At 42.7% G+C, this 23,952-nt stretch overlaps 1 protein-coding gene across 1 annotated transcript in view; it reads left to right on the top strand.

Annotated features, from left to right (window-relative positions):
* The window catches only part of ephb3a (eph receptor B3a), a 73,594-nt gene that overhangs the window by 7,812 nt on the left and 41,830 nt on the right, over positions 1 to 23,952 (top strand). Inside the window, exons 2-4 of the mRNA XM_061732880.1 lie at positions 3,238 to 3,302; positions 8,657 to 9,329; positions 16,128 to 16,283. Of these exons, the coding sequence (XP_061588864.1) occupies positions 3,238 to 3,302; positions 8,657 to 9,329; positions 16,128 to 16,283 (894 nt within the window). The remainder of the gene's footprint in view (positions 1 to 3,237; positions 3,303 to 8,656; positions 9,330 to 16,127; positions 16,284 to 23,952) is intronic.

Here is a 23,952-nt window from a genome sequence, read left to right as displayed (position 1 = left end):
CAAGATTTGACTCGATCCGATTAGATTCCGATATTGATTTGGGTTAATGTTATTAAAACAGTTTTTTGAGCTGTTGCATGAATTATATGACTGTAGTTCTGCAAAATATTACTACTAGTATTATATTGAGATTAAACAGCAAGTATTGGCAGCTAATGATGCTGTAAGGACCAATCAGCTCCCAGAATGCTGATAGAACTGCTTTCAGAAACATCGTGGGTCAGAATTATCAAACAGATCCAGGGATTTTTTCCCAGATTCCGTTTTTATTTGTTCCATTTTCGGTCTATTTTGGTTTTAAATGTTTGAGCATTTGGTTTTTAGCATTTTTTGCAAATGTAACCCCAAGACAGTATATAAAGTAATGAAATATAGACAATTTATGCAATTATAACTGAAAACTTTAATGTTTTCATACCTTTAAACATATTTAAAGTCAAAACCATGGCAGTAGTTATTCTCATGTCCCACAAAACATTCTTTTTTTGGGGATAAACAAAAAAATAACCAAAAGTTGTAATGTAATGATGAAAAAAAAATAAATAAAAGGGAAAAAAATAAATAAATTAATATGAGAATCGATTTAGAATTGGGAAATTGATTTTTTTTTCAACACAGGCCTAGTCATCTCACCAGGGTGTCAACGTCTTGTCAACATTCCCACGACAGATGGGACTTCTAAAGGTGACAGGGGCCCAACCTGAGACTGTGACTTTGGAGTGTTTATAACCTGCTGGATGTAACACTCTCCGTCCATCATCTCCCACCCTCCAATAACAAGAGAGAACACAGCGATGTCCCTGATGTCCCACAGTAGACTCTGCTTCTGAAACCTGCTCTGCGTTGCTCCTGGAGACGGATGAGTTATCTACAACCTGAGACACCCACCTTTAACCAGCACGGGGACTACAGGCTTAAATCTGCCACCCGAACCAAGCCAAATAAGAGCGCTAATATCTTAGGACACGCTGTTTGTTTTGGGCTCTCGCACCCTCCTCCGGCATTGTCATCAACGCCTCGCGAGCAAATGGTGCCCAGCAGGCGCTGCGTCGCCGAGCCTCCGCGAAGAAAGCGTAATTGTTGCCGTGATTATATGTTAACGACAACAGAACAATGGGAGCCGGTGCGGGGACAGCTGTAACCTGAGAACCCGAGGACGGTCCAGTTCCTCTGAGGTGTGATGGACCCGCGTGACCACCTCCCAGCTGAGAACAGAGCCCACTGTCCCCCACCCCCCCCCAACCCCCGGTTTAGTTTAGTTTATTTAGCACATACAATAAAAAATAACATCACACAAATAAGTGCAGTTAAAAGAAAGTGTGCAGGGAGGAGCGAGCAAGCCAGTAGGCTTATGAGGAGCCCCCACCTAATAACATTTCACAATAAAGCTATGAGGATACAAAATCATAAAATAAAAATAAATAATACATCATAAAAATTGCATGTAGAACATGAATGAAAATAAAAAATTACTGTAGACATATGATCACATGATCATGAAAATATGAATATTATGCTGAACAAATGGCAACACAGAATATGAAGTACAAAAGAAACATTAACAGTGGGAAAAGCAAGAGCTTTCTTGACTACATTGTTGAATTAAATGTTCTCTTGAGCGACTTTTGAAAATGGATAGGGACCTACAATTGTTTGCAATATGGTACCAACTATTCCAGACTTTGACACCTCTATACCTAAACAAAAATGGTCTTCTAGATTCCAGACATTTAGGTGGATGTAGGGCCAGGGCCTGCCGTGTTGAGTAGGAATGAAATTGAGAGTTTGTAGCGAAGTATGACCTAAAGTGCTCAGGAACATTTCCTTCTGAGGAAAATATCTTGTAAAGAAAAATGCATATTGTTGATGTCATAAATAGTAAGGATCTGTAGATTTTTAAATACGGGAGCAGCAGTAGCATCCCAGACAGATCTCAGACAAGACAAGACAAGTCTTACAAAACCATTCTGGAGAATTAAGATTTTATGGAGAGTATATGTAAATGTACTCCCCCAAACAATATTGCAATATGAAAGGTGCTCCCGGGCCAGGTCCGGACCGGCCGAGCAGACCTGCTAACTCTGACACACCTCAGCCTGGAGGAGGTGGCAGGAGGTGGAGGAGGCCCCGTTTACACATAGCCGGGTATTTACAAAAATGGATATTTCCCCCTCTACGTTTTGAAAAATTCTATCGTTTACACAAGATCGTTTTCAAAATCTCTTCGTTTACACGAATCCGCATAAATACAATAAATAGAATAGAATCTAGAATCCTGGAAAAAACATCAACAAATGACACGTGTAACTTCCAGTTAAGGCTGATTTATGGTTCCGCGTTACACCAACGCAGAGCCTACGGCGTAGGGTACGCGGCGACGCACACCGTACGGCGCGCATCGCCGCGTACCCTATGCCGTAAGCTCTGCGCCGATTTAACGCGGGACCATAATTCAGGCTTTACTTCCAAGACGGAACGAGAGTCTTTCATTTGGAGTGACAGAGAAGTGGAGTTACTTTTAAGTGTGACTTTAGAATATAAAACAGGTAAAATACAAGAAAATATTGACGGTGGCCAAACAAATTGTAAACACAGGTCGCACAAATGACGCTGGTGACGTTTCTGTTGCATAATGTGACGTTCTGAAGCCTAAATCTCCGTTTTCCTCTGTTTAGACGCAAACGTGAAAACGGAGTTTTTGCAAATCTCCACTTTGGCCGGAGTTTTCAGAAATGATGGTTTTTGGTGACTTTGAGCTCCGTTTTCGTGTAAACGAACGGCCAAAACGCATGAAAACACCACAGTTTTTGCTCCGTGTAAACGGGGCCTGAGAGTCCCCCCAACCCCCTGATGGGATATATTAGTTATATTATGATAAGTTCCTCGTGCCTAAGCGACCTCTCTGAACCAGTTGTGGTTAATGGAATATTCTCCTCTGAAGGCGTCTCAGAGGATGCTTTGTTCTTAGTTGGGCAAATGAATATTGAAAGAAATGCATTTGTCCCTGCCAAACACACACACACGCACGCACACACTCGCACACACGGAGCATTAATTAAGTGGCACCAGATATGCTGTGATTGTCAGTGCTTTCAAAAACTGAGTGCATGTGGGTGGAGATATTAAAAGAGAGGAAGAATGAGTTTTACCTGATTTTTTTTTTTTAAGAGGTTCTGTGGTCGATGTTAATTCTCTGCAACAATCTTCTCCCGCGTAACTCCTACTCCTAATTTGCAGAAACCCTCATGGACAGTCGGTGGGCTACCACAGAGCTGGCTTGGATGACATTTCCAGAAAGTGGGGTGAGTGTGTTTGTTTTGTGCTCTCTCTCTCTCTCTCTCTCTCTTTTTTTTCTTCTGCAGCATTTGTTCCATTTGCTTGTTAATAGAGCCCAAACTGCCTTGAACAGCACGCCTCCTGCTGCTTTAGATCTTTGTTTTTGCAGTGAATGTTTACTTTCCTGGCTACTATAAAAGCACAAACTCCTAGTGTGTGACATAGCGCGGAAGAAATTAAAGATTTCAGCGTGCGGGCCTTGTTGAAAGCCTTGAAGAAGAGCGTTGAATATGTGAATTGTTTTGCTTTAAACAAAACAAAACATTAAAAAAAGGAGCACCAAACCAAAGCAAGGCAGATCCCCACAGTGTTTAGGCATCATTAGGTGTGTTTTCTGCCTTGCATCTCCACCCAGGAAACAGGCCGGTGACGGCGCTCTGCATCTTTTATGTCGGCCCAAAAGCGCATTACAGGGAGAAATTAAAGTTTTCACTTGATACCCCCGGTAGGAATTGTGAGAAAATAAAACAACATGAATTTGACCCCAGGGCTAACAGCCTGACAGACCTCCCCCATCCCCGGCCGGTGTAATTTGTCTTCGCTACGTGAGCACAAAGTCAGTCAATGGAAATGCTGGGTTTCCATGGAAACACTCTCCGGCAGCTCCCCGTTTTTTTCCCCTGGAAGGGCTGCCTCTGAATGTCCTGGCATCCATGAAGTCATATGTCAGGAGTGGCGCGGCGGCCCCTCTCCTCACGCCTGACAAGCCCATACGTTCAGGGCCCGGCAATTATCACACGTGTCAGGTAGTGCATCAACGTGTTGCCGGTGATTTACGGCGGCCGACGCCGTCTCCCGGGCTCATCGTTTGGGGATAGATTGCCCACGAGCTCGGAGAGACGTGAGATGAGTTATGCATTATTTTCCCCCAGCAGAAATAATCAATTGTGGGAACAGTCATTTGTTATGGAAACGAAGCATTCAGTCCAGCTGGGAATTAGGAGAAAAATCAAAAAAGATTGACTTCTCAAAAGGTTATTTCCTGATGGACTAAACGTATCGAGCGGTGACACGGTTGATCATGGCGTCTCTGGTAGTCACCGCGCGCAGAGACCGCCGGTAACTCATAGCTTTTAGCCCGTTAGTCATATCTTTTTTAAATAAATGCACATAATTTCATTATGTTGGCCCTTAAATCAGCATTTTTCCAAAGTTCTATGCTGCTGAAAAGCATCAGCCTGGCAGGTTCATGCACCAACATATGCAGATGTGCACACTGTTGCTTAAGGTGTAGTTATACGGTGCACACAGCTGACAGACGCCCACGACAGCTGAACCCCCCCCCACGGCACCACGTTTAGGTCGCCATGCATTATAGATGTTCCCATTTAAGAGGCGCTGTTTGCTTTCGGGACCAAATCTCCGTCTGAGGCCGTTGGGACGGCGCTGCACCAGAACGCCAGCGCTGCTTCCTGAATAGGGATGGAAATCGAGAACCGGTTCTTGTCCGGAACCGGTTCCCAGTGTTTCAATTCCTTGGAATTGTTTGCTCCAGAACTGCTTTCAGAAACATCGTGTGGGTCAGAATAATCAAACAGAGGCCGTATGAAATCCGTTTTATTTTTTCCCACATTCCATTTGAATTTTTTTCCATTTTCTGTGTTTTTTTATGCAAATGTAACCCCAATACAGTATATAAAGTAATGAAATATAGACAATTAATGCAACTATAACTGAAAACTTTAATGTTTTCATACCTTTAAACATATTTAAAGGCAAAAACATGGCAGTAGTTATTCTTGTTTCCAACAAAACATTCCTTTTTTGGGCATAAACAAAAAAAATACCAATGAAATGACGAAAAAAAATCGATAAAAACGATAAATTCCTGTTGATGACGTTTTTGTGTAACAAACATGGCGGAAGGCGGATCTGAGAGCGAGGAGCTCGTTGTTAAACGAGGCTCCAGCTCCGTTATCTGGAACTGGTTTGGATTTAAAAAGAGAGACGAGGAGCAAACATCATCTATTATATGCAGAGTCTGCAAAAACAGACGGAAATGGTTGTTACATTTTGATATAACGTTTGACTATTAGGAAAAAAAATGTCAATAGTATCTAACTTGTGGCATGTTCCAACCACAGGTTAATTTGCACATTTTATTTATATTAGAAGAGGTCATCACTGATTGGATTTTATTTTCAGTGAACTTTTATTTATTTGTCCTGTTTCTTTATTTATCAAGTTGTATTTTTTTCTACTTTGTGATTTTATAAGCAGAAAACTTGTTTTGGGGCTCCAAAGACTGAATGTGGTGATAGATTTATAGTTAAAAAGGTGGAGTTGAATTGGTATTTTTTTTAATTGTCATTTTTATCGTTATCGGGATAAATGCCAGAAATTATCGTGATACATTTTTTAGTATATACCGCCCATCCCTAGTCGTCACGCACGTTGTAATCCAGCAGTCAATAGTAAACACGGCGCCCAAACGATACAAATGCATGAAGGTTTGGTTACATTTCAAGGCAAGGCAAGTTTATTTGTATAGCACAATTCAACACAAGGCAATTCAAAGTGCTTTACATCAACATTAAAAGTGGAAAGACACAATTAAACAGTAAATAATAAATCAAATGAAATAAAATGGTAAGAAAAGAGGGCAGTAGAGTACAGCAGGTACAACAATTACGTTTCTATACGGTCAAAATGTACAAAGACCGGGTCAAATACAGTATTACAAAAGTAATCTGTAACAATTCGTGCGGTGAATTAAACCAATTTGACAATTCTACGTCACAATGCCTGCATTCAGGGCTTATCCAGAACTTTGCTGCGGTTTTCAAAAAGCATTTAATTTAAGAGTTAAGTAAAAAAGACGACAACAGGGCAACTCGCAATACTTGCCAACCGGATATTTGGTCAAAGTGAGGAAATAACTAGCCACCCGCAATAACAATCAATGAATTTCATGTTTTCAGTCGACACCAGACTGACGTCAGTAATTCTCAACCAGGCAGCAGCAACGTTAGCGTGTCCTTGGCTAATAATACTGCAGGTAACTAATTAATCAACGAGCACTGCCCGTCATATTTGCACCATTTGCCTCATTGTTGTCCTTTTTTTCTAAATGAGAATCAATAAGGGAATCGATAAAGAACCGAATCGTTAAGCAGAAGCCAAATTGGAATTGGAATCGTAAAGATCTCATCAATTCCCATCCCTATTCCTGAAGCCGTGAACTTGGGTGAATCTTTGTCCCCAACACGGTCGGCGTGATCATAGCCCGACACGTCCTCCTCCCTCCGTAACCCTCCTGCACGGCGCCGGGCGTCAGACTCGTCAGACTCGTCAGACTCGTCAGACAGCCCCAGCGTCTCAATGCGTGAAATGTGTTTTAATGGGAAACTGTTATCTATTAATAGCCCATAATGATTGGAATTTTCTGAATGATTTCTGTAATTAGAAGCGTTTTAGCTGCAAATTATTCTTCACAGGCCACACGTACGCCACACTCTGTGGGGATGCACGGCAGTGTGTGTGTGTGTGTGTGTGTGTGTGTGTGTGTGTGTGTGTGTGTGTGTTGTAATCTGCTCTTCGCAGGCGCCGCAGCTCCGTTTTGAACATCTTCCATACTTGAGCAGTTAGGAGGCATTGCATCTAACACTGGTTAATATTAACGGGCAGCACGCTGCGTTAAATGAGTTTCATTTTGTTTGTTTTTGCATTCAGCAAATTCATGTTAATGTCAAACCTGTTCCACTCTTGTCTGTGACCTTTGTTCTTATTGTATTGACCAGGTTTTAGAGGGAACGTAACATGTGCTGTTTTTATTTGGAACTAGGGCTGGGGATCCATTCAAATGTCAAGATTCGATTCCAATCCTTAAGATTCAGAATTGATTATCAAGACTTGATTAGATCCGATTTGATTCCGATATTGATTTGGGTTAGTGTTATTAAAACTGTTTTTTGAGCTGTTGCATGAATTATATGACTGTGTAGTTATGCAACATATTAATACTAGTGTTATATTGAGATTAAACAGCAAGTATTGCAGCTAATGATGCTGTAAGGACCAATCAGCTCCCAGAATGCTGATAGAACTGCTTTCAGAAACATCGTGTGGGGGAGAATTACCAAACAGAGACCGTATGAAATCGGTTTTATTTTTTCCCACATTCCGTTTAAATTTTTTCCTATTCGGTCTATTTCGGTTTTTAATTTTTGAGAATTTGGTTTTTAGCATTTTATGCAAATGTAACCCCAATACAGTATATAAAGTAATGAAATATAGACAATTAATGCAACTATAACTGAAAACTTTAATGTTTTCATACCTTTAAACATATTTAAAGGCAAAAACATGGCAGTAGTTATTCTTGTGTCCAACAAAACATTCCTTTTTTGGGCAAAAACTAAAAAATACCAATGTAATGATGAAAAAAAATCGATCTAGACATACGAATTGATTTTTAGGAATTAATATGAGAATCGATTTAGAATCGGAATGTCGATTTTTTTTTCAATACAGGCCTAATTTGAATGTTGAAACTTGGTCTAACTGGGAGGTCTGTGACTGATCGCTAACACATGGCCAGATATCGCTCCAGATCTCCTCGGTTATGATTCACAGTGACATAGACTACGTTTACATGGAGTCAAAATTCAGGTTATTGCTAATATTCCGGTTACTGAAACATTCAGAATATTCAGTTTCCATGCGTGAGCAAACAGGGTTATCCCTGTTTACATGGTAATTAATCATTTGGGATATCTGGATCAAACCAGCGACGCACGGAGAACGTGATGACGCAATTCCCGTCATTTCTGCTTCTTCTTCCTGTATCCAAATTCAAAACAAATGCTGCTTCGCGCAACCTTTCTCTCACCTTTTTGTAAATCTTCTATCCCGGTACTTTCTACCGTCTACAAATGCAGAAATGTTCATATCTTTCATTACATTTATGAAGTGATTAGTCTCCTCCTGGTCTTGTGTTTCTCCGTGTTTATAAGAACTTCCTGGACTCAAAAGACCAGGATTCCTTGTGAACAGAGCATGTGCAGAAAACAAATTAATGTTCCGTTTGATGGGGATATTCTGTTAGGCGTTTACATGACCCAATATTCAGGTTTTAAAAGGAGTAACCCAGGGGTCATATTCAGGTTTTGAAAAACCCAAATATGAGCAAATTCTGGTTATTCAAAGGGGTTATTGGTGTTTACATGGCCGTGCAAATTCAGGTTATTGCCAATATTCGGGTTTTAAAAGGGTTATTGATGCATGGAAACGTTTCTGAGTCCACTTCAGAGACAAGCTCAAGCATGTATTTCCCTGCCATAAACGCTGACAGACGTCTCCCCGTGTGTTGCTCCCGCAGTGGGAGGAGGTGAGCGGCTACGACGACTTCACCAGCCCCATCCGGACCTACCAGGTGTGCAACGTGCGCGAGCCCAACCAGAACAACTGGCTGCGGACGGACTTCATCCCGCGCCGGGGCGTGCTGCGCGTCTACGTGGAGCTCAAGTTCTCGGTGCGCGACTGCGCCAGCATCCCCAACATCCCGGGCTCCTGCAAGGAGACCTTCAACCTGTTCTACTACGAGTCGGAGGGCGACACGGCGACGGACAGCAGCCCGCTGTGGAGGGAGAACCCGTACGTGAAGGTGGACACCATCGCCCCGGACGAGAGCTTCTCCCTGCTGGAGGTGGGCCGCATCAACACCAAGATCCGCAGCTTCGGCCCGCTCTCCAAGGCCGGCTTCTACCTGGCCTTCCAGGACCTGGGCGCCTGCATGTCCCTCATCTCGGTGCGGGTCTTCTTCAAGAAGTGCTCCACCACCATCGCCAACTTCGCCGTGTTCCCGGAGACGGCCACGGGCGCCGAGGCCACGTCGCTGGTCATCGCGCCGGGCTCCTGCGTCAACAACGCCATGGAGCTGTCCGTGCCGCTCAAGCTGTACTGCAACGGCGACGGCGAGTGGATGGTGCCGGTGGGCTCGTGCACCTGCGTGGCCGGCTACGAGCCGTCCGGGGACAGCACCCAGTGCCAGGGTAGGTGGATCGGGAAAAAACACGGCGGCGCGGCTCGGGCCGACGCCCCTGTTGTGCTGGAGGAGAGATGCTTCAGCCTGTAACCTCTCTCCTCTCTCGCTGCAGTTATTGTGTGGCTGCCGGGGAGGGGAGGGGGGAGGGGGTGGAGGGGGGAGGGTGGAGGAGGGGAGCATGAATTAATGAGGTGTTGCAGAGAGGAGCCGCATACAGATACTGGTGGAGCAGGACAGGAGGCAGGGAGAGACGGTGGGAAGAAGGAAAGAGCTGAGATAGATGGATCTGTGTGACCAAAATGCAGATAATGGAACGGGAGGATGAGCCAGGAGAGGAGAGGTGGAGGAGAGATGGAGGAGAGATGACGGAGAGGTGGAGGAGAGGTGGAGGAGAGATGGAGGAGAGATGGAGGAGAGATGGAGGATGAATGGAGGATGAATGGAGGAGAGATGGATGAGAGATGGAGGATGAGGCGGAGGATGAGGCAGGAGAGGAGAGGTGGAGGAGAGATGGAGGATGAGGCAGGAGAGATGGATGAGAGATGGAGGAGAGATGATGGAGAGATGGAGGAAAGATGGAGGGGAGATGACGGAGAGATGGAGGAGTAATGCAGGAGAGAGGACAGAGATGGAGGAGAGATGGAGGATGAGGCAGGAGAGATGGATGAGAGATGGAGGAAAGATGGAGGATGATGCAGGAGAGGAAGGATGGAGGGGAGATGACGGAGAGATGGAGGAGTAATGCAGGAGAGAGGACAGAGATGGAGGAGAGATGGAAGCGAGGTGGAGGAGAGATGACGGAGAGATGACGGAGAGATGGAGGATGAATGCAGGAGAGGTGGAGGAGAGATGATGGAGAGATGGAGGAGGGATGGAGGATGAATGGAGGAGAGATGGAGGATGAATGTAGGAGAGATGGAGGATGAATGGAGGAGAGGTGGAGGAAAGATGATGGAGGAAATGGAGGAGAGATGGAGGAGAGAGGACAGAGATGGAGGAGAGATGGAGCATGAGGCAGGAGAGGAGAGATGGAGGAGGAATGGAGGAGAGATGGAGGATGAGGCAGGAGAGGAGAGATGGAGGAGGAATGGAGGAGAGATGGAGGATGAATGGAGGAGAGATGGAGGAGAGATGGAGGAGAGATGGAGGATGAATGGAGGAGAGATGGAGGAGAGATGGAGGATGAATGGAGGAGAGATGGAGGATGAATGGAGGAGAGATGGAGGAGAGATGGAGGATGAATGGAGGAGAGATGGAGGATGAATGGAGGATGAATGGAGGAGAGATGGAGGATGAATGGAGGAGAGATGGAGGATGAATGTAGGAGAGATGGAGGAGAGGTGGAGGATGAATGTAGGAGAGATGGAGGAGAGGTGGTGGATGAATGTAGGAGAGATGTTAGAGGAGGAAGACTCACCAGGCCTGAACTGCCAAAGCGTGGACAGAAAACAGCTGCAGAGAAAGAGAGGGATGAGAACGGAGGGATCTGCAGAAAGAGAGGGATCAGGACGGAGGGATCTGCAGAAAGAGAGGGATGAGAACAGAGGGAGCTGCAGGAAGAGAGGGATGGGATCTGCAGGAGCTGCAGGAGCTGCAGGAGACGGGTGGAGCTGCCTCACCTGGGCAGCAGGAGACGGAGTGGAACGCCCGGGGAGCTGGAGAGCCGGAGAGCTGGAGAGCTGCTCCGCTGCTCCGCTGCTCCGCTGCCGTTTGGCTGCTCAAGGTTAAACGCTCGCCGCCAAACCCTGACAGAAAGCTCTCCGGGGTCCGGGCGGCGCGTGTGATGAGGAAGTGTAATTTCCTCCGCGGCCCGCCGTTCGTTAATCTACAGGCGGCGGCGCTCATTAACACGGCTCAGGCCCGCGCCAGCCAGCGCCGCCGCGCTCGCATTAATCACTCAGCCGCTGCACTCCTCACCGCTCCACGCGCAGCCAAATGCTGCATGAGATGGAGAGAGGAAGAGGAGGAGATGAGAGACAATGGATGTGGGGGGGGGGGGTCCACTGTGCCCTCCAAAGAGGTTAATGGATTAAAACAAGGCAGCACGGTTGGTTCAGCACCCTCTTGAAAAAAAAAGCGAGGAAATCCAACAAAAGGGAAAGGTGAAGCTCTGCATTTCCGAGAAAACAAATCCTCCGATCAGAGAGGATGAAGCCCAAAGGTGACATGTGAATTATTAAAGACGAGGATTCTCATCTTCACCCCCTCCAGGTTCATATTACACAGCGATGCTGCTGCCAGGGCGCACATCCCTCCAGATTTTTTATTTTTTATTTTTTTTAAACTTTATTTAGCACAAAGAATGTACAGATCAAGACAGGATGAAAAAGGTATACAATTAGGAAATAATTACAGCAACAATGGTGAAGATAACAGATTCACACAAGAAACAAAAACAAACAAAAAGCACAAGGACAGCAATGTGCAATAAAATCAAGAGCAAGGACTGAGTTATGGATGAGTGCAGTTTCTTGGCAACACTATTCATGTTATCAATCTTTTTCACAGATTTAAAGTAGTATAGTAAAGGAGGGAGTATTTCCACTCCACTTACAAGTGTTAATATGATATTTACCCCAAATAATCACCAGGGGCCAGATTCACCAATATGTTCTTAAGAACAATCTTTAGAAATGTCTTAAGATCTAAAATTAAGAAGTTCATAAGTTCTTAAGTGAAATTCCTCAATATTTTCTTAAGAACTGTCATTTCTTACGAATTTTTTATTTTTCCTACTTAAGAACTTCTTAAAATATGTCATTGCATTGCACGCGCCAACAAACAACATTTATAGGTAGTTTGGTTCTTAACCGTCAGTCACTCACTAAACATGGAGAAGGAGAAAAAGAGATGCAGGAACTTTTCAAGGTTATGGTGGATGAGATTAATGTGTGAAAAAAAATACTATTGGGGAAAATTAATAATAATTAACTACCACGCTAACTAACATGCTAACAAACAGTTAACAGGCTCTTTGTGTAATTAATTACAAAGTATATCTTCAAACTATGACCTACTAGTCTAAACTTGTCTAAAATGTGTTGAAAAAGGTGATATTAGAGGCTTATTATTATTATTATTATTATTATTATTATTATTATTATTATTATTATTATTATTATTATTATTATTATTATTATTATTATTATTATTATTATTATTATTATTATTATTTTCACAGAAGAAATTTTAAGACAGGTCAAGGTTGTCTTAAAGTTAAGAAAAAAGTCAAGAACAAATTTGAGAAATGTATTTCAAGTATACCATTTTTTTCTTAAGTTTTTTCTTAAGAAGAAACTTAAGAAGAAAGTTGAGAATATGTGTGCAGACAAGGTTAAAAAAAAAAAAAAAAAAAAAAAAGAAGAAGAAAGTTGAGAAAATACTTAGAACTTTTTTGGAGAATATGACTTCTCTCTTTTTTCTTCTTAAGACTGAAATTAAGAAAAAAATGACACTTAAGAAGATCTTTTTTCTTAAGAATGTTTTGTGAATCCGGCCCCTGGTTGATAATGTTTGAATATTTAGGATCCAAGTTATCCATATAATAAATAACATCATTGTAATTAAAAACAGGAATTCCATCCATTTTTAAAGATAACCAATTATGAATGTCAGACCAAAAGGACTTTGTAAAAGAAAAAAAAAAAGCTGTTCAATGGTCTCGGCCTCAAAAGAACAAAATATGCAAGGATTAACTTCCAATTTAAACCTTCTGTGTAACAAATGATGGCACATCCTTCCAGATGTGCCATTGGTTGCAGCCTAAACTCCCTGGTCTTTGTTTGTTGTTATCAGATCCACCTTTTCCACCTGGGAAAGTGGTCATTGTGTGTATTATGTACACGACCACTCAGCGCTTTACGAGCTGAGCCAGATGCAGCTACTAAAGATGCTGCTGGTTGTAGGTGGGGCTGCAGTTCAAACTGCTCCACCACTTAGCCTAACTACTTAATCACACTCTCCCAGGCGGGCCTTTACGAGCCGTCACGCCGCCGGGGCAGATGTTTGCCAGAGACCCCCCTCTTACACCAGCGCTTAGGAATGTGGCGGGCCCTGGAGACAGATGCGTGCTAATCCTCTTCATCTGAATCCTTCTTTAGCCCCAGTTTACTTTAGCCGAAAGTAGTGGTCCCCAAAACTACGGCCTGGGGGCCTCCACGTTTGACCCTAACCCTGAACTATAGAGGGAATGTGCATGACGTCACAGATGAGACTTTACAGCGGGTTACGCCTGCACTGAGTGTCAGAAAGACTGAGTGACAGAAAGACTGAGTGTCAGAAAGACTGAGTGGCAGCGTAAACTTTCAGTTTGAGCAACTTGAAAACATCTAAAATGGGAAAGAGCTGTTGTGCGATCGACTGTACTCATAGATTTAGCAAGAAATCAGAGTTATCTTTTTACAGACTGCAAGAAAATAAGCTTAGAGAGACAAATGGATCGCTGCAATTCACAGAAACAACTGGATTCCAGGCACCGAAACGTGGATTTGCGGTTCCCATTTTGTATCAGGTAATGTTGGATTTTTGGGTAGCTAACGTTAAATGGTCAAATCATAAAGTTCGGTGTCCTCATCACTTTAATTTCTACAACAAATCCTGCCTTGAAGTCGGACCAAGACTTTTGTAAGCCTTCAAGCTTTGCTTTGTGTATTTCCCCGGCGTAGAAATTAAGTACATATAAATATCAGGAAACTGGATTCGTGGCCAAATATTAATGTCCATGGACCACTGGTTCTTGGTAACTGTACCAAATATTAATGTCCATGGACCACTGGTTCTTGGTAACTGTACCAAATATTAATGTCCATGGACCACTGGTTCTTGGTAACTGTACCAAATATTAATGTCCATGGACCACTGGTTCTTGGGGAAACTGTACGATTCACTGTCAAGTCCAACTGACTTTAATTCAAGCCCATAATCAGCTGTTATCCCGTCTTCTCCACTAGTTGCAGCCATTTTTGCTGATGTTTTGCTTTCAGTGTGAGTAAGGGGGCTGGTCCAGTGGGGAGGTGACATCAATGCAAACCCTCTATACCAAAAAAAAAATGCTACCACGACCTCATTTTGCCCCAGCAAGTTTTTTCCCCTAATGGCCACCCAGACCTCAGTCATAGAACATGAAACGTGAATGTGACCCTCCCCCAGAATGGAATAATGGCAAAAAGGTTGGGTAAGAGAAAAATGGATTCAGAATGCAGGGTATTTAACCCACAGTGGACACACGATCATTTTTTTGTTCAATGCAAAGAAAAGGCTGTTTGTCTCACCTATGGATTATAAGGAAAGAACACAAGAAGTTTGAGAGACATTTGAGATTCTGCTCTGACAAGTGAAGCTGAACTTTGACCTAGGATTGTGCACGGCACAACATAACTTTCTTTCTGTGAAGAACCCAGAGAGGGTTATTTGATTTTTATTGATTTTATAAATAGTGTTATTTACGGAAGAGTATTAGGGCCATGCAGGGAAAAAAAATATTTGAGAGGGTAAGATTTTTTTTTATTGCTCACTTCGAGAAAAAAGTCGAAATGTCGAGAAAAAAATCAAAAAGTCGAGATTAATGTCGAAGTACAATTTCGAGAAAAAAGTTGAAATGTCGAATAATGTTGAAATACAATTACAAGAATAAAGTTGAAATTTCGTAAATAAAGTCGAAATTTCGAGAATAAAGTTGAAATACATTTCGACTTTTTTCTCGAAATTGTACTTCAACAATAATCTCGACATTTAGACTTTTGTCTCGACATTTAGACTTTTGTCTCGACATTTAGACTTTTTTCTCCAAGTGCATAATGAAAAGGAAATCTTCCTCCTCCTCTTTCTATTATTTTTATTTTTCTCCTGCCTGGCCCTAATACTATTCTGTAGTTATTAGCCTATATATTTTCCGCGTTATTTTATTCTGTGAAGAGCCCAGAGAGGGTTATTTGATCTCATAAAGGGTTATTAATATTTGGATATGTGCTGGAGTGTCAGCATGTTCTCTAGAAAACAATAAATGATTACATTTAGGCACCCCTGCAATTGTCACACTTTTTCCTTTAGAAACGGACGCTGGCCCCCCGTCAGAGAAGGGAAAAGTTATGTGGCCCTCACTGGAGAAAAAGTTTGTGCACCCCTGTCCTAAAGACTCTGATATCAGCCCGACCGACGCGCAGGAATTCCCATGAATCACGGGGACCGAGATTACCCTGCTTTGCTCCCGCTCCTCATAACTCTCCACTAATTTACGTCTCGTCTCCCGTCCCTGCGCTGGGATTGATTGATCAGTGTATTATGGAGTGGTCCTGCCTGCGTGCGGAGGCCTTGTTTGCATTCGGCGGAGTGTTGTGGACGACTGAGGGCTGAGCAGACACTGATTGATGGGTGGAGGGTGTATCCCTCTCTCCGACGCGTTCTCCGTCCTTGTTTGTCTGTCAACAGCAATCTCCCGTTAGCAGTCGGCCTCCGTCTCTATCCTCCCTCTCCCTCCTCTTCAACACAAAACTTTTCCATCAGTGCGAGTTGCTGTTTAGGGAGATTAATGGCACCCCGTCGCAAGGCTGAGAATAAAAGAGCAGATGCAAATGCACAGATAAGCCCCGATGCTTAAGTGCTCGCCGCTCCGCATGTACGTTATGCACGTGGTGCTCATAAATATTGAGCTTTGCAGGTACTCCGCCAGCGCTTTTTTGTTCTGTGACAAACGTGCAAGCTGCTCTTATTTAGATAAGTGACGGCGCCGAAGCTTTTTGTTTTTCCAGCCCTTTTTTTTTCTGTCTTAATGTCCTTTTTTTTTGTGTTTTTCCTCCCGCTCGTCCAGCCTGCCTCAGCGGGACCTTCAAGTCCAAGTTCGGAGAGGACTCGTGCGCTCCCTGCCCGCCCAACAGCCGCACCAGCGCGCAGGGAGCCGGCGTCTGCCCCTGCCTGGGGGGCTTCTACCGCGCTGACAGCGACCCCCCGGAGTCCTCCTGCACCTGTAAGTCCTCCTCTACGATGAAGGAAACATGCATCCCTCGCTGTGTTGTCTGGTCACAGAGGGAATCATGGGAGTTCTCACTGTCCCATCATTGTGTGCAATAATCCATGATTCCTCCCAGCTAATAGGGCTGGCCGATATGGACCAAAAGTCATATCTCGATATTTTCTAGCTGAATGGCGATACTCGATATATATCCATATTTTTTCTGTGCCATAATTGGGGTTTCCCCCAAAGCATTATAGCATAGCATCTCTGTTAGCTTCATTTTTTCTGAGGCAAACCCTTAAAAAAACAGTCAGTTTTAATACAAAGCCTCGTGCCAAATGTCACACAGGTTCCTTTATTAACAGAGGTCTGCACAATATCAAAATGTATAAAACAAATGAAATAAAAATAAACTGCCTGCATATATAGAATAAAAATGCTTCTTGAATAAAATAAAACAAATATCCCTTTCCTGCATAACAATTAAATTAAAATACACTGTGCAATTAATACAATGTAGACAGTAACAGGCAGACTTTTCCACTGAGGTTGACAAACATTTGTGCAAATCTCAAAAAAAAAATTCAAGTCAATTTGTCACAAAATAAGCTATATCAAAATCATAAAAAAAGCTATATTGATATAAATGATATTGTCTTGTACCATTTGAAAATATATCGATATATATTAACATCTCGATATATCGCCCAGCCCTACCAGATAGTGTTGTTTTTGTCAGCCTATTTCAATTTTAGTTTTAGTCTAGTCTTTGGGTCAAAATATCATTTTAGTTTTTATTAGTTTTAGTCACGTTCATTCTCCTTTTATTCGTGTCAAGTTTCAGTCGACTAAAAGTCTGAGCATTTTAGTCTTATTTTAGTCAGAATTGTCCAGGACCATTTTAGTCTAGTTTTAGTCAAAGATTGTATTTATCCAAACCCATTTTACAATTCAAACAAGGTTATCTTCTTATTATACTATTGTTACCTTATAGACTCAAGAATACATTCATTCCAGATACAGAAGACTCTAATTTGAGTTCACAACATATTTCTTTTTGTGCATTTCTTCCCGTCTTTCTCTTTTTCGACAACACATTGGGTTTTCTTTTCCACGTCTATGTAGGAAAGTGGATCCAAAGATGGTTCTTCTTCTTCTCCAGCCCCAGAGCAGATCCCTGTGTTTCTCTATGTAACTTTGTTTTTAATGGACGTGAACCTAGATCTCTGCGTTAACGGCATCAGCCTCTAACACAAAAAATGTTACTAGGTTTTTCCACCTTGAGTGGGCCCAAAAGGTCAAATTTTGGTCTTTGGTCCATGGACTATTGTAATGGAAAATGTTGGTATAACACTGTCTGTTGCCTGTTTTCAAGTGAACATTCCTATGTCGAGGTCATGCTCCTTTGACACAGAGCCTGGCACGGTTGCCAGGGTGATGGGTGATGTTTTGTCTAGTTTCACAGCTTCCCAAACTATAAGATAACTTTTCTTTAAGCACGTTCAGCTCACTCAGGACTGACGGTTCATGTGACCGGTTGGACTGTGTGGCTCCATTCAATTGAATGTTTTTCCTCTTTCCATTAAATCTTCAGACATTCTTTTTGAACAACAATTTTTGCCACCACACTATATTGGCACTTTTCCACTAGTACCTACTCAGCCCGACTCCACTCGCCTCGCCCTCGTTTCTTTAATACCCAGATGAGAAGTAGGAGGTTGGAGTGAAGCTGCTGTGACGTATTTGATTGTGTATCTAAACGGAGAAGACGACACCAAAGATGTAGAACCTGGAGGAGATGATAGATGTGCTGCTGGGTCTGTGGCTTGTGTTTGATATCAAGTTAAAAAATGAGAGTGAAAGAAGCTTCAAGAAGCAACACTTATTAATTTTTGTTTGTTTGTCTCGGCGCTGCTGAAAAGTCAGCTGGATCCACGAGCAGCTATGAAGAGACAGAGCTCCTGGTAGATCTGGTTGTTCCTTATCGCCCGTCTAGATCCCTTTTTAATTCTCTCCTCAGCACCAGGTTTATGAACATCTGCACCTCAGAGTTGGATCATGAAACAGACTTTTGCTGCCATTGCTGGTTGAATAAAATGAACAAGAAGCTGTGAGTCGCTCTTGCGCTGATTCCCGCTTCCTGATTCAAATGTCTACGGCCCTGCCGCCCGACCAATCGGTGGCCTGTAGTGTGATGATGTCAGATACAGCCGACTCAGCAGCTTAGAATCTCGGCAGAATAGATAGATAAAAAGTATTTATAGTACTCGGCACGCCTCCACCCACCTCCACCCCTAGTGGAGAAGCGCCAAACCGGGGCGAGGTGAGTTGAGTTGCGCTGAGTAGGTACTAGTGGAAAAGCGCCAGTAGAGGCTGGTTGCAGAAGTGAGACCGTCTCCGTCTCACCCGCCACGTGACTAAACGCTTCGGCCATCGTTTTTTACAGTCTGAGGTTTTTAGGCGACCAAGAGTTTGCGTCTTTGACTAGGCCTGTGTTGAAAAAAATCGATTTTCCGATTCTAAATCGATTCTCATATTAATTCCTAAAAATAGATTCTTATGTCTAAAGATCGATTTTATTATTTTTATTTATTTTTTTCTTCTTTCTCATCATTTTCTCCAGGTGAACTTTAATCCCAGTAGTCGGACACACAGTTTGTCATGACACTTCTGAAAAGTGCCAGGTGCTTCGTGGCAATATGTGTGCGTGGTGACAGAATAAATGAGATAAGCTAAAATGATTTGTTTACTGCATGAACTGTTGCAATTTCTTTCTTTTTTGCACTTTAAATGGATATTGAAAGGACTGTTTGAGTTATTTATTTCTTAGTTATTTCACAATAATTATTGTGAAATTATTATTTCACTAGTTATTTTACAGTCATATAATTCAGGCAACAACTCAAAAAACATTTTAAATAACACTAAGCCAAATCAATATCGAATCGAATCGAATCATGATAATTGATTCTGAATATTAAGAATCGGAATCGAATCGATTCTTGACATTTGAATCTATACCCAGCCCTATCTTTGACCGGCATGAGAGTTTGGTTTCGCATTCACGCTGCCGCAAACGCACGAGACTCCTCGAGCAAATGCGTTCCGGTCCGTTTAAATTGGACCAGACAAACAGATCTTAGAGAAGAAACTGCTGGTGCGTGAGTGCGTGTGTGCGTGTGTGAGCAGAGACTAAAAATAATGGTGAATATTGCACCTCAGCGCCGGTGACGCGGCGGCCGGTAGCCAGCTGGGGGCCGAGCCAGAGGATGTCAATATTTGAATCCGTCTGAGTCCTGATTAAGAGCCGCGTGACTCTGCATTCCGGGTTGTAATTCAGATGATTAAGTAACACATCGAGTACCGCGGTTCTGGCACCTTTGTCTGACATTTCTCTCGCTTTACCCGTAAACTAAAGGTGTCTAATGCCCCGCTAAACGCAGCAGTCGACAGTCACTAAGCAAGTGTTCGACATAGATGAATTATATATCCTGCAATTTTACAAAGACACTTTTTTTTTTCTTCCACCTCATACTGTGCACGGCTGCAGCTCATGTCACACTCTGTCGGAAACACTACGCTCCTGCCTATTTAAAGAGACATCCTAGAAGAATTACATTTTCAGTCTCTCCGGAGCATGTGTTCAGGTGTTTGAGGTTATTTCCGTCTCACATTTCCAAGGAAAGACAACAAAAGACAGACTTCACTCTGATAATATGTCACCTAGTAGCTCAGATTTGCAGGGTAATGTGACATCACACACACAGAATCATCCGGCATCACACAACGTTGCGTCATGTTGCATACTTTGTACCTCACAGATGGATCTTGCAAAGCTGCAACACCAGTTTCTAACGATATACAGAGTGGAGATGAGACGTAGATGCATTTTCACGTCGCACAATGTGTGAGATTGACAACTGCTAGTGGACAGTCAGTGGTGGGCTGTTAGTGCTCAGTTGCACGTATAGACACGTGAAAAACGCTCAGCGATAAGTCTCCAGGTATCTGCTGCCAATCGGTGACTTCACTCCCACGTTGCAGCCAATCAGAGAGCAAGGCATGCGATGATGTCATCATGAGACGCTGTAAACACTTAACGAGGCTCGACGGACCGAAACACAGCAGGAAACTACCGCAAACCTTTACCTCCATTTGTTTTCTTTGCAATTTATGTTCTTTTTTATTCAATTAGAATTGAATAAAAATAAATAAAAAAAATATTTTTTTTATTCCTTTTCACAATATATATATATATGTATATATATGTATATATATATATATATATATATTAGGGCTGTCAAACGATTTATTTTTTTAATCGCACATTTATTTCCACATTTTTTGCTGTTCTAAATTACTTTAAGGTATTTTTTGAATGTTAATAACTGTTAACAACCTGAGAAAGGGCAAATATGCTTGCTTTATGCCAATATTTAATCAACTTTCCACAAAAAAAGCTTTTGACCTGAACGTAACACAATGTAGTCCCAACTTTACACTTGTAAAGACTAACTTAAGATTCCTTGTTTTTTTTAAGCAGCTCAATGTAAAACAATGAACCATAGCATCACAAACATTGTACAAGAATTGTGTGCATTGGTCAGTTAAATTTATAATATCCAGTGTTGTCTGCTTTTGAAGAGGGGGGGGCGGGGGGGGGGGGTGCGCTCTCTGCATCGGTCGTGTGTTTGGCTGCAAGTGGTATTTGAGACTTGACGTACTTCGATGGTAATTAATTTCAAATTGACAGTACATGCAAATAACTTTAGTCTTGTCCATCTTTTTGTGGCATCTTTTTGAAAGTGAACTTGCTGTTCAAAAGTCCCCTTTCATTCTTCATCTTTCAAAGTCAAAGTAGCTTTATTGTCGTTTCTTCACATGTCAGACATACAAGGAATCGAGAGGACGTTTCCCACTTCCCTCGGTGAAACATATAAAGTGCGCAGGTACAACAGATAAGATTTTTTGTGCAGTATGTAAAGTGCAGTATGTTCCTCGCTTTTCAAAAAGTTCACGCAGTAGTCCGCCATACTTTTCCCCAAGCTACAGGTGCCGTCGACCACCAGAAATTATATAGTCCGCGTTTTATTATTTATTTTTTATCCTGCGCGTTAATCGTGCGTTAAAAAAATTGTCTGCGTTAAAAGGACGTTAACTTTGACAGCCCTTATATATATATATACAGATGGTTCCAGTTTCATGCGATGCCACTCACACATGATTCTCACGAGATCTCATGTGAGAATCACGTCTCTTGTTCGAGGGGGGAGGGGGGGGGGGGGGCTCACCAGAGGCTGCAGTGTAGCCAAACACCCACCAGGGGCATCTGTGAGCAGGAAGACACCGCTCAGCCCACAGCAGCAGGGAGCCAGAATTATTATTATAATTGTGTGAATCTTGTATTCCGTGAGTGAAACAGCCATGTTAATTTAGCACCATCTGTTTATATATATATATATATATATATATATATATATATATATATATATAAAACCAATAATACACATATGACAATAATAATCAGCATCTTCAATCCCCCCTCCTAACCCTCCATAGCTCAGACATAAATCACACCTTGATTCATCAAATTACACATTCAGTAGGTTTTTCAGTTCCGTTATCAAGTTTGTCCAAATTGCTATTGTTCCTTGTTGCGCTTGATTAATCCTTGCAGGAGAACATTCCAGATACGAGATATCCAAAAAGCTTCTCGGCCAATGGGTTTTTGAAATGTCATGAGTTGGATTCCATCGTTGTACAATGATCTTTTTGGCTGCCGTCAACCTGGCAACCCAGACCTTCCGGGTCTTTTTGGTAAGATTTAGTTCATGGGTCTACTGGAAACTGTACCTCCGTTAGGTCCGATATAATCTTTATAATCTTTCCCCAAAACTCGGCTATTCCTGGGCATTCCCATACCATATATATAAAAATTCGATTTGTGTTCTGACTGAAGGAGAAGAACAGCTCTCTTGTTTCCCCCGCCCGACTGTTTGGAAACAAACCTCTGTTGTGCATCTGTTTCTGTTCTGTTGACAAATGTTATTTGGAGACAGAGATGAGAGATCATGAGATCTGTGAGATCATGTGGTGTGAGTGTCGCCCATCAGTCACGTAGTGTAAACACCACAACAACAACAACAACGTGCTGATGTAGAGCCTTCACCAAACAGCAAGCCATGTCGTCTGAACAGCACAGCTTTTCTGGCTCCTGTGGGATTTTGACCAAAGTATGAGCCAGACATTTAGGAAAATGTCAGAAGATTGTGTTAACCTTTAAAAAAGAGGGCATGATGCGTTTCCTCTCAGACTTCCCACCAGCGAGGCTCCGGATTGATCAGTTAATTGCTCAGACACGCTGGAGGGCAAATGGGGTTTCGTGACAAAGTTGCCATTATGCAAAAGCAAAAAAAAGACGGCACTTTCTCCCGCTGTTTAAGTGCAGTAAACTGTTTGTGATGGAAAAGAAGCTTTTCCAATGCAATCACAGAATAGAAACTATTCACACTAATTGTTGCAAATTCAATTTTAAAATGAAACCTCTGCAGCTGCAGTGGGCTTTGGGAAGGACACGTTGCTGTTCCCCCTGGTGTCTTGGTGGTTAGCACTGTTGCCTCACAGTGAGAAGGTTCCCGGTTCAACTCCCTGGCCCGGCAGGGTCTTTCTGTGTGGAGTTTGCATGTTCTCTCCGGGTACTCCGGTTTCCTCCCACAGTCCAAAAACATGCGTAGTGGATTAATTGATGATTCTAAATTGCCCGTAGGTGTGAGTGTGAGAATGGCTGCGTCCGAAATTGCATACTTCCACCCTAATGAGTATGCAAAATGAGTGTGGGAGATGTTTTAGTGCGTCCGAAACATTAGAACGTACTCAATAGTATTTACTATCCATACTCATTCCGGAGAATTTTTTGAGTGTGGATTGATGGACACTAGCCGAGCAGAAACTTCCCACAATGCAATGCAGCAGTGTTTGGTTGCTAAGTGATACGTATATGTCATAAGTATAATAATATTAATATTATAATATTCGTATATAATAATATTATATAATGTCATCTTGTTTGGGCCAGGATAAACGGGAAAGAGTGGTGCGCTGCTACCGCTGCGACACGTCACTTCCTCCCAACGGCAGGAAGTGACGTGTGCGCTCTTAATAGTATGTCCAAATTAATGCATACTACTGATATTTACTCAAAAGTGTGCTGAATTTAAGTATACTTTTTAGTATATACTTTTTAGTACAGGATTTCGGACGCACCGTATGTGTGGTTGTTTGTCTCTATTGGTGCTTTTCCACTAGTACCTACTCAGTGCGACTCGCCTCGCCCCGTTTTTGCGCTTCTCCACTAGGGGTGGAGGCGTGCCGGGTAGATACTTTTTCTGTATCTAGTCGAGTCGGCTGTATCTGACATCATCACACTACAGGCCACCGATTGGTCGGGGGGTTGGAGTCAGACGTCTGAGTCAGGAGGAGGAAATCAGAGAAAGAGACTCTGACGGATTCTTGTTCATTTTATTCGACCAGCAATGGCAGCACAAAAGTCTGTTTCATGATCCAACTCTGAGGTGCAGATGTTCATAAACCTGGTGCTGAGGAGAGAATTAAAAATGGATCTAGACGGCGATAAGGAACTACCAGATCTACCAGGAGCTCTGTCTCTTCATAGCTGCTCACG

This window comes from Cololabis saira, chromosome 10 (assembly GCF_033807715.1).
Source record: "Cololabis saira isolate AMF1-May2022 chromosome 10, fColSai1.1, whole genome shotgun sequence".
NCBI classification, from domain to species: domain Eukaryota; kingdom Metazoa; phylum Chordata; class Actinopteri; order Beloniformes; family Belonidae; genus Cololabis; species Cololabis saira.
The sequence above is the reverse complement of the archived record's forward strand: the minus strand, read 5'-3'. Positions and strand labels throughout refer to the sequence as shown.